This window comes from Heptranchias perlo, chromosome 4 (genome assembly GCF_035084215.1).
Source record: "Heptranchias perlo isolate sHepPer1 chromosome 4, sHepPer1.hap1, whole genome shotgun sequence".
Classification (NCBI taxonomy): domain Eukaryota; kingdom Metazoa; phylum Chordata; class Chondrichthyes; order Hexanchiformes; family Hexanchidae; genus Heptranchias; species Heptranchias perlo.
The window spans coordinates 95,125,116-95,141,614 of record NC_090328.1 but is presented as its reverse complement, the minus strand read 5'-3'; the positions used below and the strand labels follow the sequence as shown (position 1 = coordinate 95,141,614).

At 43.3% G+C, this 16,499-nt stretch overlaps 1 protein-coding gene across 2 annotated transcripts in view; it reads left to right on the top strand.

Moving 5' to 3' along the window:
* Positions 1–16,499, top strand: part of rassf6 (Ras association domain family member 6) — a 56,642-nt gene that overhangs the window by 5,489 nt on the left and 34,654 nt on the right. Inside the window, exons 2-4 of one of the 2 annotated variants that reach the window (XM_067983339.1) lie at positions 6,191–6,283; positions 12,183–12,269; positions 13,967–14,045. In XM_067983339.1, the coding sequence (XP_067839440.1) occupies positions 12,211–12,269; positions 13,967–14,045 (138 nt within the window). In that variant the 5' untranslated portion in view covers positions 6,191–6,283; positions 12,183–12,210. The remainder of the gene's footprint in view (positions 1–6,190; positions 6,284–12,182; positions 12,270–13,966; positions 14,046–16,499) is intronic. The other variant, XM_067983340.1, reaches the window with a different exon arrangement.

Here is a 16,499-nt window from a genome sequence, read left to right as displayed (position 1 = left end):
CATGTTCTCAATTTTCCTTGGCCGGGCCTTTGATTGGCTAAAAAAAAATCATCCTTTAAAAACCCAGGTCTGGCTGTTCTTTGCTGGAGTGTCTATTGACACCATCGTGTCAGCCAATGAGTTGGAGGCAGGGCAGGGCAGGGCTTACAGCTGGCAGGACTTACAGCCAAACAGTAAATTTTACAATAGTGGTGTCACTATATGCAGCCGTTGTTTGCATCAGCAGGCTGTGGGAGCAGCAGGTGAGTAAGGAATATGGCTGGGCTCGCTCAGCTGACTGTCAGGTAGCTGCACTCATTGGCTTATTGTGCCATTTTGTCTCACCATTAAAGAATGTCTTGCATTGGAGGATTTGATGTGGAGATGCCGGTGATGGACTGGGGTTGACAATTGTAAACAATTTTACAACACCAAGTTATAGTCCAGCAATTTTATTTTAAATTTATAAAACATTTTATTTTATTTTAAATTTATAAAACAATTTTATTTTATTATAAAACATTTGCCTGAGGAAGGAGAAAATCTCCGAAAGCTTGTGAATTTAAAATAAAATTGCTGGACTATAACTTGGTGTTGTAAAATTGTTTACAATTGGAGGATTTGGCAGAGACAGCAGGAAAAGGGAGATGGGCATTGCACAGGCTGAAAAGAGGAGTGCACAATTTTAGTGAGACCGCCTTCAAACCCTACTCCAAGAGAAACAGCAAAGGAGAGAGAGAGACAGTCGGACAGAGAGAGAGAGAGACAGGGAGTCAGAGAGAGCGATAGAGACAGAGTGAGAGACAGAAAGAGAGACAGAAAGAGAGAGCGAGAGAGACAGAGAAAGAGAGACAGAGACAGAGAGAGGGGCAGAAGGAGAGACAGAGAGAGACAGACACAGACAAACGAGAGGGAGAGACACAGAGAGAGAGAGAGAGACAGGGAGTAACAGAGACAGAGAGTGAGAGAGAGAGACAGAGAGTCAGTAAGAGCGATAGAGACAGAGTGAGAGACAGAAAGAGAGAGCGAGAGAGACAGAGAAAGAGAGACAGAGACAGAGGGAGGGGAAGAAGGAGAGACAGAGAGAGACAGACACAGACAAACGAGAGGAAGAGACAGAGAGAGAGAGAGAGAGACATACCCAGAGAGAGAGAGAGACAGAGACAGAGAAAGAGACAGACAGACAGAGAGACAGAGAAAGAGAGAGAGTGAGGGATAGATTGCTGGATCTCCATGGGAGGGAGCCAGAAAAAAGTATTTCTTGTGTCACGTGGAGGGAGATGACACTGGCACTGAATGCCAACTCTCACTCCCCCGGGACTGCAGACCAGGTCAATGAGCTGAAAAGGCAGGCAGGATAACACACCGGCTGTTCTCTTTTTACTTCCTTGAGCACCAATACTGTCTTCATCCTCTAAAATTATTAGCTGTGCAAGTCGCCCTTCACATTGCGCTCTGGTTAAGGGGGCACACTAACGGTATGTGTGACTATCTCCCCTTACTGCAATTACCTGCTGTGGAACCCTAAAACCCCTTCCCCGACCTTAACATCTTATATCAACTATTCATGTCACCAGGAGATATCACTCAATTGCCTTTACCTAATTCACTCAATTGTGTCACAGGAGAAACTTGTGTGCAATGCCTGCGAGAGGCAGGGGGCAAGAAAGGGCATCCCCAACATCACCCCTATGAGGGGCAGGTCTTGGAGCTGCTGAGGAGGCACTCTGCTCTTGCCATGGCTGATAGCGAGATTGGTGGGACAGTGCCGGTGGCAGGTTAGTGGGTGCACTCTTACACAGTCACCACCGAAGCCCTGTGAAGCACCACTCAGCCACAAGCTTCCACGGCCTTCTCTGTCTCTGCTCACCCACACTTAGCTTCTTCCCTCCCTTCCTGGAGATCCATCATTGCAACAGGGAGCAGACAGTAAGGAAGATGATGGTGAAGAAGAGGAGGAGGAGCAGCAGGAGAAGGAAAATCATCTTCATGGATTATGATGATGATGATGCTGAGGAGGAAGATGATAATGATGATGGAGAATATGAAGAGGCCAAGCCCACCAATGAGTCCCAACCTCTTGTGCCATGTTCTTCTGCCACAACCTCCTCGATCTCACCTCCTGTGTCACTTGCTTTTTCCCTACCTCACGTCACCTCAGATACTTTCACTGGGGGAATTAGACAGTGTCAGTGAGGATGTGGCACTGGGTGATTCAAAGAGCACGAGGGAGCCGGAGGAGCAGGGAGATGGTGAGGATGTGTCGCCTTCCCTAAGGAGGCTGAGGAGAAGGTTGCCCATGGCTTCGGAGTCTTGCGACCCAGAACTCATGAGTACTTGTCTGAAAAGAAGGATGTTCGAGGAACATCGCACCTATGTATAGGCTCTGAAGATATGCACCTGACAGGTGTGACTCGCAAGTCTACTGCTCCCATTTACGGCAAAATATAAGAACCCTTTTCTCTATTGCAGGAAAATAGATAGTGTGGCAGAGCAAACTGCTGCCCTGATGATAGTGAGAGAATGTTAGATAGCATCTTGCGTACTGGTTTCCAGACCCTAGCGGCCGCGATGCAGGCTGCTGCCTCTCAGGGATTTCAGGATCTGAGAGTTGCCATTAGATCAACCAGTCTGCTGATCCATGGGGACACAGACCAGGGCCCAGTGGAATGGCGACGGCTGGAATTGACCTGCCTGATACTGGTGCTTCCCAGGGGAAGAGTAGGTTGGCTCATGTTCACTTTGGAGTTTGTTGCATTACAGGTAAATGTGCACTGATGATGTGCCTTGTTGTCAGCCATGGCTCAGTGGTAACACTCTCGTCTCTGAGTCAGCAGGTTGTGGGTTCAGAATCCCACTCCAGAGACTTGAGCACAAAATCTAGGCTAACAATTCAGAGCAGTACTGAGGGAGTGCTGCACTGTCGGGAGTGCTGCACTGTCAGAAGTGCTGTCTTTCAGATGAGATGTTAGGATGATCTTTTCAGGTGAGCTAAAAGATCCCATGGCACTATTTCAAAGAGCAGGAGAGTTCTCTGCTGAGCCCTGACCAATATTTATCCCTCAACCGACATCACTAAAAACAATTGATTTAATCAATATCACATTACTGTTGTAGAACAATGTTGTGCGCAAATTGGCTGCTGTGTTTCCTACAGGGCACACTAGGCTACAACTAGACGGGACACACAAGGTACAGCAAACCTCAAAATCCCTCCCAACCTGTCTAGGCAGTGAAAGTGCCCCTTTAAGACCTCGGCGCCCCTCTCAATGATCACTCATGTGCCTCATTGTGGCGCTTCTCTGCTCCTGTTCGGGCAACTCTTAGTGGCATCAATATCCATGAGAGCAGGGGGTACCCAAAAGCCACCCATTCATACAATTATCTTCCTCAAAGAGGTCGGGAGGCCCGAATTCCTGTCAACAAATGGATCACACCAACTTTCAGCAAATCACGTGTTGACGTGGAGGATTCTTTGTCTGTTGTCACGCACAATCTGTACATTGAGTACAGGAGGTTGAAGGGATTGAGCCATGAGAGCTCACAAAGCATCGTGGGTGCTATCTATTGCACGCTGGACAGAGGGAAAGCCAGCAACTCAATAAAAGATGACACTATCTCGCTACTGCCTCACTGTGATGCCAAACTGGATGAATTCCCCAGCTCTCCTGTAAAGTGCATCAGTCACCTGATGAATACTCGCCCAGACGGCCCCCTGTCTGATATTACAGAGATCGCCCACGGCTGCTTGAGATGAGCCTGTGCCATAAACATTGAGTGCAATTGTCACCTTCATATCAACAGAGAGAGCAGTGCGGGTAGATGACCGAGGCTGCAGGTCCTCATTCAATAGGTGGCAGAGCTGTCATATTGTTTCATGAGTGAACCGTACTCTTCTAATACACATCTCCTTACTATAGGGTTCCCATTGGACCTGTGTTGCTGTACCTCTATGGGGAGGGAGTAATGCCTTGTGGGGCCCATCCTCATTAAACGCTGCCTGACTCTCTTTTCCTCCACCCTGTGCTCCTCCTCCATGATAATGGCAGGTAAAGATTTGTCCATAGGGAATGCCCCCTGAGGGAGGGGGGTCTCAGTCCCACAGACAGTGAGAAGCAAGTCCAACACGGACTACGAGCAAAGCAAACAAATACCTGACAAACCTGTTTCCAAATCTAGTAATCGGTAGGCAAAATTTTTGTATTCCTCAGGCTCAAAAACTCCTCGAGGTCGAGTTTCCACATGCTTCCCACCCAGCTAACAGTGGAATCTGTGTGGAAATAAATGAAATAGTGCAAAAGACTGGAATTTTAAAAGTAATCGAGTTGCGCCCATAACCACTTTACGCCGGAGTATCTGCGATCATTTACGCTGGTTCAAAAGTCCATTCGCCCAAAGCAGTCCCGCCCACAAAACCGGCCACACCTCCAGGTCGGAATACCGAGTTTCTGCTGAGTGTGCCCATTCGGGGGTGTTCATCATATTGCGCCCAGAACCTCGGGCACACAGGCACCCATGATCACATGAATCCAGCATTAATCACTTTTACCTGCTGTAACCAGCAGGTAAATGAAGCCTGACCCTGTTGTGCTTTAATTACTTTAAATTCAGTCTAAATTAGTCTAAAGTCAGTCAATTACAGCACAGCAGGACACATCTGTGTGGCTTCAATTGATTGCTGGTCACAGGTCTTATGTACAAAGGGCAATTCAAAGCAGTCAATTGAAGCCAACTAAAAAGTAAGACCTAGAGTATTAAATCAGTCAGTTGAAGAATGGCTCATTTCCTGGCAATCCCATTCCTTTGTGATGGTGTAAAATGTCATGTTCCAGTCACGAATCGATTATGATCGATTGCACTGCTTGGTTGCGTTAATTAATGGGAGATTTTATGTTCAGGCTTATGCTAATGAGTTTGCGCAGAAATTTGAAAACCGGCGCAGTGTCCAACGCATTCTGGATGCATTTTGCCGGTTGTACCCCTAGCGGAAAGTCCATGCCCACACTTCTGCCAGCCTTTGCTGACCCTGGCAATGGCTGCACATTACATTTCTTATTCTAACTTACCCCTGGTGCATTGTGAGCATAACTTCCGGAACTTTGGGACACCACAGAACTGGCCATCATTTAAGTTTATTTACGTTAGCCATAAATAAATACCTGGCGGACCGATTGCGGGACAGGCACATCGTTTTTGGGTTGGCAAAGCGGCAGAAATGACTTCTTCCCCAAATTACCAGAAAGGTAAAAACATTTGCCCTGATTTTAGATCCCAGAAACAGTGTGGAATTTCAGACCAAAATGTTTCAGTTTGAGGTGAAACTGAGAAATGTGTAATTTGGTAGAAAGAAAGAACTTCTATTTATACAGCACCTTTCACAACTTCAGGATGAAGTGCCCATTAAGTACTTTTGAAGTACAGTCATTGTTGTAATGTAGGGAAACGCAGCAGCCAATGTGCACACAGCAAGATCCCACAAACATGAATGAAATAAATGACCAGATTATCTGTTTTTGGTGACATTGGTTGAGGAAGGAATGCTGGCCAGGACACCGGGGGAACTCCCCTGCTCTTCTTCAAATAGTGCCATGGGATCTTTTACATCCCCTGAACAGGCTGATGGGGCCTCAATTTAACATTTCTTGTGAAAGATGGTACCTCTGACAATGCAGCACTCCATCAGTACTGGACTGAAGTGTCAGCCTGGATTATATGCATAAGTCCTAAAGAAATAAAATACAGTAAGGCTCAAAATCTCCTTTTTAATGAAAAATGGGACATTTCCTGCTTTTCTCCTAAATTAACAATGCATTGACAAAATAGCCAAATGCACAATTTCAAATGTGCAGTTTCTCCCATTTTTTGTTAAAAGAGGAATTTCACCTCCCCTGTCTCAGGATTAACCCTTGACCTTGCTATGAGCATCCTGCCCAATTTAAAACGTTTGCATGTTTCAGACCTGCTCAAGCTCCATTCATGCTGAACAGCAAAACCTACGAGGTGGACGATGAGCAGTCCTGCAGCATGCAGGGGCCTTAAAGTTCTACAAAATGTTATGAACACAAACAATTACAGTGCTGTCAAACTGCACCCACTAGAAACTGAATTAAAACTGCCCAAACTTATTTCATTTAGGATGAAATGTATAATTTATCAGAACAGAAACTGATCCCAGCTTTCCATCAAACACACATTTACTTTTGCTTTTCAGTTTTGGAATTAGAGGTGACAGTATTTAAGCCACCAGTGTATAGACCTGAATCTACAACAACCACTTTGAAAGCTCATCTGTCAGACTGTTGAGGTAAGCAAGAATCGAAGCTGGAGGCTCGGTCACCAATTTAAAAAAGATATTTTATTCGCAAAAATATAGGGGAAGGTTTATATAAAGATGGAGCTCATAGGGGTACAAATTGTTTCCTAGTTGCGCCAGTGCGGAAAACAGGAGGGGGGGGGGGGCAAAAAGGACCAAATTTGGGGAGGAATGTCCCATGGCCAATCAGTGCCTGCCTTACAAGTGCCGCCATATTGGTGTATGCGGCTTTGCAGGCGTTGTGGGCAGTCACCTAATACAGATGTTAGGCCCCTTGCACATTTTTAATTAGAGACCTATTGTAGGACCCCTCTGGGCAATTTGTTTCCAAAGAGGGGAACAGGTGTTGGGCCTGCCCCGTTCAGGGTTCCCGAGTCCAACACGAAAACAGGCCCAGATGAATTTCCACCCCATCATGTCCATAAGAGCCTCATCTACCAAATCTTACTCAAGATAACAGGCCTGAAACTCCTGGGCTTGAGTATGTGCCCACCCCACATACTCAAATGACCCTATCCTCAGGGCTCTGGGCCTGTCCATGCGGGTGGACTGAGGATCTGTGCTGCCAATTTTCCACCAGCAGGGCTGCCCTGCATGAACTTTGGAGAATGTTTTGTTACATCTGTAGAAAATGGGAAGCTCCCTTTTCTATTTGAAGATTTTCAATCGTTTGTCAAACTTGTCAAACAGAGAATAATGACGTGTAAAACCAACGCAACCCAAACTTTAGTATTAGCCGTGGCCTCTGTGAAAGTACTGGCAAAGTAGGTGACATGTTGATCAATGTATCTTCATTCATGTAACCTCCACATATTAATAGGATATGGCAGCCCACCGCGGGGCCAAGAAATCAGCTAGAGATGGTGGGGTCAACATTATGGTTTAGCGCTCCCGACTCAAGAGTTTCCTGTAAATGGGACCTCGTATCAGGAGTGAAGGTGCAGAGGTCAGTTTAGTTTTGGCACAGTGACCCTACAGATAGGACCTTTTGCTTTAGTTTTGGCACAATGACCCTACTGAAAGAACCTTTTGGTTTAGTTTTGGCACAGTGAACCTACAGCTACCAACTGGCAGCTCGACTCTTCAGTTGACTGATAAAGTCCCCAGTTGTTAATAATTATTACATTACTGGTACGTGGGAAAGCCTCTCCCAAATATCAGCATTTTGTCCACTGGCACCATGACCTCATTTTCAACCCACTGCAGTGCTTTGTTCCAGCTACTTTATCATAGCCACAAATGACCACATTCTTGCTATTTATACCCATTGCCCACCTCTGGCAGGATGGTGGTTGGGGAACATTCCCTGGTATCCCCATTTATGAAAAGTTACTAGAAATGAATCCTTTCCTTTCACGGATTGTTCCCATGTGGGATTTGAATTTGGTTCTGGGCAGTTTTTCTCAGAACCCTTGGGGCTTGTAGCTTCTTGTAAACTTCAACTTCTTTTGCTGGACACAGCTGCTTTGCTGGTCCTGGACACTGAGGGTCAGTGAACTGTGTTTGTTGCTGATAGATGCACTTTATATTGGTTATCGTGTAGATAGGAACATCCTCAGGCTTCATTCATCACTTTTGCCAAAAACTGTCTTGAGTTTCATTTATCTGCAGAAATTGTGGTGCTGAAGATTTTTCCAGTATCTCATGTTTCTCCCATTAGAAGAAATTATCACGAGGCAGATGGGCATGGAATACTGGCCTTTTAATGTAAATAGGATAAAAAATTTTAATCGATCCAGGCAGTTGTTTATTAATTATCAAGCAAAAGTTGGCAAATTGGGTTGTGGCGTTCATTTCCTCCCACTAATCCTTAGCAGAACAAGATCTGCCAACGGAAACTCAGAATTCACTCCATTTGTAGAGCGATCACTTCTTGTGCTGCTATGTAGAGGAGCAATTTGCAGGCTTTTGTTTTAACCTGACTGCTCAAGATGATAAATACTTTGGCTCTGCTGTGCTTCTTAATCCCATAACCAGTTTCTATACTACTTTCATACATTCCTACTCACATATTACGGTTGAATATGTAGGAGGAACAGTGTGCATGGTCTTCCTCATTCTTTGAAATCTCTGCATTCTTTGAAATCTCTTCATTCAGGGCTCCCACCCTATGTTACAGCTATACTGAGCTCAGGTGAGATTTCCATCTGGAGTATTGCATTCAGTTCTGGGCACCGCACCTCAAGAAGGATATATTGGCTTTGGAGGGGGTGCAGCACAGATGCACCAAGATGAGAACAAGTTTCATAGACAAAGCTTGTATTCCCTTGAATATAGACGTTTATAGGATGATCTAATTGAGGAGTTTAAGATGATAAAAGGATTTGATAGGGTAGATAGGGAGAAATTATTTCCTCTGGTGGGAGAGTCCAGAAAAAGGTGGCATAACCTTAAAATTAGAGCTAGAAAGTGCTACTTCACACAAAGGCTGGTGGAAATTTGGAACTCTCTTCCCCAAAAAGCTATCAAGGCTAGGTCAATTGAAAATTTCAAAACTAAGATTTTTGTTAGGCAAGGGTATTAAGGGTTACGATCTAATTGAATGGCAGAACAGGCTCACAGGGCTGAATGGCCTACTCTTGTTCCTATATTCCTTGCTGTGTTCTGCGTACTACCTTTATTTTTTCTTTTTAACCTGGTGCAGCTTGGAGTTATTTTATTATTTTCTGTTGATGTTCCGGTGTCTTGATCCTGGAGTCTCAGCACTGCGTCATCCAGTCAAATAACAAAGAACATGATCCAGAACTCGGCTCTGTTTACAGCGGAGTGGGAAGGTCATCTGAACATCCCACCTGTCAACTCTCACTCGTTTACAATGAGATTCACTCAGTTTAGTTTAAAAATTCCATTATATTTCGATTCAACTCAGTCTGAAAGTAAACGCCATTTGATGTGGAAATGGTTTTACAGTTTGCATTACTCTGTCATAATTCTCACTCCAAAAATGTATTTAATGTTGACTTTTTTATATATATTCATTCTCGGGATGTGGGCATTGCTCTCAAGGTCAGCATTTATTGCCCATTCCCAGTTACCTTGAGAAGGGTTTACTACAAATGAGAGGCTTGTTAGGCCACTTCAGAGGTCAGTTAAGAGTCAACCACGTTGGTGTAGGATTGGAGTCACATACAGGCCAGACCGGGTGAGGATGGAAAGTTTCCTTCCCAAAGGATATTAGTGAACCAGTTGGGTTTTTAGACAATCCAACAGGTTCTTGGCACTTTTACTGATACCAGCTTTTTATTTCCAGATTTTTTAAAAACTGAATTCAAATTCTCAATCTGCCATGGTGGATTTGAACTCACGTTTTACTGGATTATTAATCCAGGCTCTGGATTACTAATCCAGTAACATAACCAATACACTACTGTACACACCGGGTGGTGCAGATTTCTTAAAGGACATGGTGACAAGTAACTTCTCCTGCCCCCTTCCCCCACCCCCTCCACATGAAGGAATATCTTATGTTTTATGGGTGGTTGAAATTCCTTTAAAGAATGAGGAATACAACACCCATCTTAGGTATTTGGACACTAACTGACACCCAGCACTGAATCAATACAATGTATGAATATATTGAGGGGTCATTCCCGAGTAACTGCACAGTACAGGTCATTCACCATTATACATCACACAACATTGTGAGTTAATGTAGATTCAGCGTAATAATCATGCATGAAATCACAAAGTTATTTTAACATAATTGATGATATAACAGTACAGGACCAGCTGTAAAAGTTAGTGGACCTGATCTTCCTGTTCCTGGTGCACACATAAACTCAAACTCAAACACAAATTCAGACCCAAACCCACAAACACCAAACCCAAACCCACAAACACCAAACACCAAACCCAAACTCAAACCACATCCCAAACCCAAACTCTAATCTAAACCCAAACCACATCCTAAACCCAAACTCTAACCTAAACCTAAGCCCAAACTCAAACCCAAACTCACTCAAATCCAAACCCAAATTTGGAAAAAAATCTAAACTCAGGTTTTGTGCAATGATGTCAATGTGTATTCAAATGTTGAAATCTATTATTGCCAACATCTTTGCAGGGGGTGGTGGTGTGTGTCAGCTTCACCTCTGACTTCTGAGAGGTTCGAATAGTTCCCACTCCCTTGGTTCTAGACCTTGGACTTATTTGAGGGTTGTGACAAAAGTGCAGCAGACAACTGGTTTTGGTGCAAGAAACTTTGATCTTTATTTAAGAGAGGAAATACAACACAACAATCTTAACACTCTAATAAAATGGGGAACACTTCGGTACACACGAGGGAAATTACAGTAGAAAGATATCTCACCCCTCCCAATCCCACTTTACTAGCTAAGTTGGGCTCTAAAGGACCAGAGATAATGCTCACCAAGCAAATCTTTGACAGTTGAGCTGGTTCGCGATTTTGGGGTTCGCTGCATGTGTTGGTTGGTGTCTGCCGTACCCCGGACACGGTAGAGGACTTCAACTGCGTAGCTGGTCAGTCTTCACGAGTCTGCTGATATGGTAGGTTGCGTCTTAGATCTATCGGGTGAGTACCCACTTTTCTTCGTAAAGTATTAGGATTTAGAGTCTTTTGAGTAGAAAACTCACCCAGGGGTATGTCAGGAATAGATTGTAGAGTGGAAACTTTGCGGATCTTCGGTTTTCTCCTGAGTTGGTTTTCTTTGGTCGCGGTGGCTCAATATTACCCGGTTGGTTGGTGGTAATATTTGGTTGGTTGTTTCATAAAGCCCTTGTTGCCGCGAGGTGTCCGATGGTCACTGGGGCTGTTGCTCTGGTTTCTTCTTGTGTGTCGGCCTGCTTCTAGAGCTGCTAACCTTCTCTGTTGAACTTCTTTCTGTTGCCCCCTCGCCTTGTTGAACTGTTGTCTCCCGAGCTGTCAAATTCTTGGCTGAACTGAACTTCTTGAGAAAATGGGCCTTTAATTTTACTAATTGAAACCTCCTTATCTGCGCGCCAAATCTGACCCGGTTTATTGTAAGATTTTGGCTGGCTCGTTAAGAGTAAATTGTTTATGAAATGTGTGAAGTGGTTTCGGGATGGTTTCATGAGTTGTTGAGCTCTTGCTTGATTGTAGTCATTGTGCTCAGGTTTTGAGTTTCCTGACTGGGCCTGAGATTTCTATGGAGTGGGCTGATTGGATTTGTTTTATGCATGTTTAGGATGGGTCTTGTAATTTGGGTGGGGACTGCTCTTCCGTGGGTCTATTGTCTGAATGTAAATGTCTGATAGGGCTGAGTGAGGTCATACAGTTCCCCAGACTGTTTGATTAACTCCAATACTCAAACCGTCTATTACAGAGGTTGATCCCAACTCCTGTTGCAGCCTTTTTTTTCCTTTACAAGCCCAAACTTGCCTTTTTAAAATACCAAATCTTGGTTTTTGACCTTCAATCACCCTCTGTTAGGCCCAATATTTCATCACCCTGAAATGGTTAGAAAAGAGTCCAAAGTCCTTTTCTTTAGGGTTTTTCTCTGAGTTTTGGGGGATCTGTGAATTTTGAGAATCTTACATCATGGAAATGTGGAATCATTCATATTAAGCCTTAGTAAATAGTCATAAACAAAAGGACAAAATATAAACATCATGGGATTTGCAGTTTACCTTGAAAGTTATTTTAAGACAGTCAAGTTAAGAAAGTCAACAGTACACACCCAAGAGCAGTTCCAATCAATATTTCTGCATCAACCACTATATTTACGAGGTTTTTTTTACTTTTTCTTTCCCAGATTCAAATATCTTGCTTTTGTGGGTAATACTGCATGTCAATAAACAGTGCACTGGTGTTCTTGTACTCTATATATTTATCATTCTAAGAAGAATATTGCAAAAATTATTTTATATGTCTGTAAGAAAAAAAATATTTTATTTAGTCATTTTTTTTCAGGTTTCCCTCTGCTGTAAATGTATTTGTCATGAACACTATCCATCCACAGCCTGTAATCCAAGTTCGTAAAGACAAGTCTATTTCCAGGTACTGAGGTTCTATTCACGAGGCTCGTTTATCTTTCATCCCTTTCCAATCCTTATTATGAAAACTTTATTTTCAGCGGGACTTTATTTCCTTTGTACTACTAATGTGATTAATGAACAAAAAAGTATTTATGGCTTAAATGCAGTATTCTGATATATCAATGATATATTAATGTTTATTTAGGAGAATATTCATGGTTAAGAGCCAGCAATTAAATCGAATCTACATATCCAAGTCTTTTACAGTCATTACCTACATACAGTTTACACTGATTTCACGTACAAATAATTGTTTTTGAATGTCATCATAATCACTACTTCAGTGTGAGTAGTGGCAGGCATCGAGTGCATGCACAGGTTAGCTTCCACACTGGCAGCCTAGCGGCGATTTGAACTCTGCCTTCCCGGCAGAAACTGGGCAGATGGGCAGCTAAAATCGACCAGGAGATTTACCCATCGACTTCCCGTTATGTTCCTGCAGTTTCATCCCCTGACATCGTTAGTAGTGAACGCAGTTTGTGTTCTGAATTATGTGTTAAGGCGGTTCATGTCTTATGATGTCAGCTTTGAGATAGTTTGAAGTCACCTCTTTTCCATTGTGCTTTAAAATTGTTCATTAAATACAAAAAAAACAATTAGACTTGTGAATCAAAGCATTTCCAGTTGAATTTTTGCTGAGAACTGAGTGGTACAACGGGTTAGAATCATAGAATAGAATCATAGAAGTTTACAACATGGAAACAGGCCCTTCGGCCCAACATGTCCATGTCACCCAGTTTATACCACTAAGCTAGTCCCAATTGCCTGCACTTGGCCCATATCCCTCTATACCCATCTTACCCATGTAACTGTCCAAATGCTTTTTAAAAGACAAAATTGTACCCGTCTCTACTACTGCCTCTGGCAGCTCGTTCCAGACACTCACCACCCTTTGAGTGAAAAAATTGCCCCTCTGGACCCTTTTGTATCTCTCCCCTCTCACCTTAAATCTATGCCCCCTCGTTATAGACTCCCCTACCTTTGGGAAAAGATTTTGACTATCTACCTTATCTATGCCCCTCATTGTTTTATAGACTTCTATAAGGTCACCCCTAAACCTCCTACTCTCCAGGGAAAAAAGTCTCAGTCTATCCAACCTCTCCCTATAATCTGCTGCTGTTTCACCTGGGAGAGCTGGACTGACGAAACAAAAGTCCCCGCTTCTACTGGCTGCAAGAGTCCCGAAGTTTGAGTAACCTCAACCCCGTCCCCAGTGCATGTGAGGCACTTGTTCATAATTTGGCTCTAGCTGAGTCCCCCTCACAGAAGCCAGATAGATAAATGGAAAATGGAATTTCCTGGCCAGAGAACCAGATTTAAGGAAAGAGCTCAATGAGGACTTCATGTGGGGTGGGTTTCAGGAATTAGCACTTCCAAATCAGAACTTTCGAGAGCACATATCAGGAGTTCAGGCATAAAGGCCAACTCCCAAACTCCCGATCTGTGCTCCTGGCACACGAGGGACTGTGTCAGGACCCAGATTAGGGACACATGTTCTGAAATGCAAAGCTCGCATTAGTTTGTAAAATGAAAGACAATGTGTAGGTGTGCTATGAAGTTTTAACTGTGAAACTATACAGTGCATTCTCATTACTCTCTCATCAGATAGATGGAATGTATACTTCAAGTTCTTTTAATTTATATTCTTAATTCCTCCAGGGGTGAATTTTTGTCATTACTAAGAACATACAATTGTTTTTGTGAAGATAAGAAGAATTTGCAACTGACGTATTATGATGTGAGTACATTTTATAGTCCATTCAGATATTCAGAAATGAAAGCTTCTTTATACAACAAAGTATGGAACAAGCTAAACCCATCGAGACCATCTAGTGCAATCAGTTCACAGACCAAGTGCAATTTGCTCCATCTTTGACTCTGCCCAATCTATTTAATCTCCTGAGAGAAAGTTCTGCAACATTTCTCACTGAGGTAATTTTTTAGAGATAGAACTCCTCTATAACGATATGAGCACAGATCATACCATCAGGTGTGGAGATCAGCATGATTTTGTGTCCATTAAAATAACGTGTCCATGCCCAGATTCCTGATAATGCTCCGATTGTGCAAAACTCTGCGTTGAGAGTGCTAATTTATAAAATCAGCACCATTACAAACTGGGATGAATCTTGAGGGCCTGAGAAGAAACAAGTTGTTCTAATCTTGTGATGGTCACACTAGAAATATTGGGACACATTTCCCTCTTAGCGGGGTTGCTGAAAAACACCGCCTGGGCACAGCGCACTGGGGAAAGTTGGATGGGTAGGAACGCACGGCCATATGGGCACGTCTGATTTCTCATCCACTTGAATTAATGGTTGGTCAATTTGTCAGGTTCTGTTACTGATGTGCGATCCTCTCTGCTCCATTTCCTCCTGTGCGCTGTGCCCCAAAGCAAGCCTTGATGCCAAGTGCAATGAGGAAAATCTGTCCCACTGGGCATTTTATCTTCAAAAGGACATGGATGGCTTTCCGAGGATTCAAGGACTCATGGTTTGAAGTTATGAAGATAGATTAAAAAATTGAACTTCTTTTCATTGGAGAAAAGAAAATTGAGGGAGGACACAATCATGGTCTTTAAAATACTGATGTGGATCTAAGCTGGCGGTTTGCCTTGGTCCATGAGCATAGTACTAGAGGTCACAAAAGTAACAAACTCCAAGCAAACCAGATAGCAAAAACACATTATTCCCACAAAAGGGTTGATACGTGGAACTGATGAAAGTGGTTGATGCTGTGTGATTCATCCTATCAAAGGAAGCCAGATAAATAGCTGGTTGGAAATTAGATTGAAAATTCCAGGGATAATTATGGACAAGAAAGTCAAATACTTCATTAACAGGTGGGGGGGGGGGGGCGGTGAGGGGGGGTGCGGGGGGGGTGGTTACGAGTTATCTCATCTGTGGAGAGCAGCAGGTTAAGGGTTGAGTAATGGAGATGTAGGGAAAGGTTGATATTTTGGATTTCAGTTTGTACATTTTAGGGTGGAGGAAGAATTTATATAGAACTTTCCCTCAAGACATTAAATGAGTGAGATTGATTCTCTGACTTGGTCTGACTGAGGAATTGGGCCCAATTTCACATTCCATCTTCCGAAAATATGAAATGGCCTTAAAATTTCACTGTGGGTTAACAGGTGTGAGTGTTTACTGCCTTACTCTGAAATTCCTCTCACTGCTAGTTCAGCAGTGGTAGTAACCCATTCCCAAAACCCATCTTTTAGACCAAGCTTTCGGCCACCACTCCCAATCTCTCCTCCATAGCTTGTTTCTTTATCTGTCCCTATTTATTTCTCTCTCCCCACCCTGTGAAGTGCATTGGGCATTCCATACATTAAAGGGACTAAATAAATTCAAGTGTTGTTTAAAATAAATGGACTAGTGTTTCCAATAATTTAGCTGAGAGAAGAATTGCTTGCCAGTGCATTAAGTATTTGTACCTAAGGGGTCATTTTATGAGTCCAAGCTGCTGATTGCGGATGTCGTGCAGCAGCTGTGCATATGAGAAATTCAGGTGCACAGTACCTGGAGTTTTGATAGTTGCTTCTGATAGGCAAGGGACCCCCGAAGGTTCCGCACAACTATAAAATCACCCACTTGTCCCACAGCGGAATTTAAAGATCTATAAGTCTTTGAAAATGAATGATTATGCAAAGCTCCAGCTTACTTTAACTACCAACAACAACTTGCATTTATATAGGGCCTTTAACATGGTAAAACGTTCCAAGGCGCTTGGCAGTAGCATTATCAAACAAAATTTGACACCGAGCCACATAAGAACATAGGCACAGGAGGAAGCCATTAGCCCCTTGAGCCTATTCTGCCATTCAATGAGATCATGGCTGATCTGTGACCTAACTCCATATACCCGCCTTAGCCCCATAACCCTTAATACCTTTGGTTAACAAAAATCTATCAACCTAGGATTTAAAATTAACAATTGAGCTAGCATCAATTGCCTTTTGCAGAAGAGAGTTCTAAACTTCTACCACCCTTTGCGTATAGAGGTGTTTCTTAACTTCACTCCTGAAAGTCCTGGCTCTAATTATTAGGCTGTGTCCCCTAGTCCTAGACTCCCCAACCAGCCAAAATAGTTTCTCTCTATCTACCCTATCAGTTCCCCTTAATATCTTGAAAACTTTGATCAAATCACCCTAAATCTTCTAAATTTCAGGGAATACAACACTAGTTAG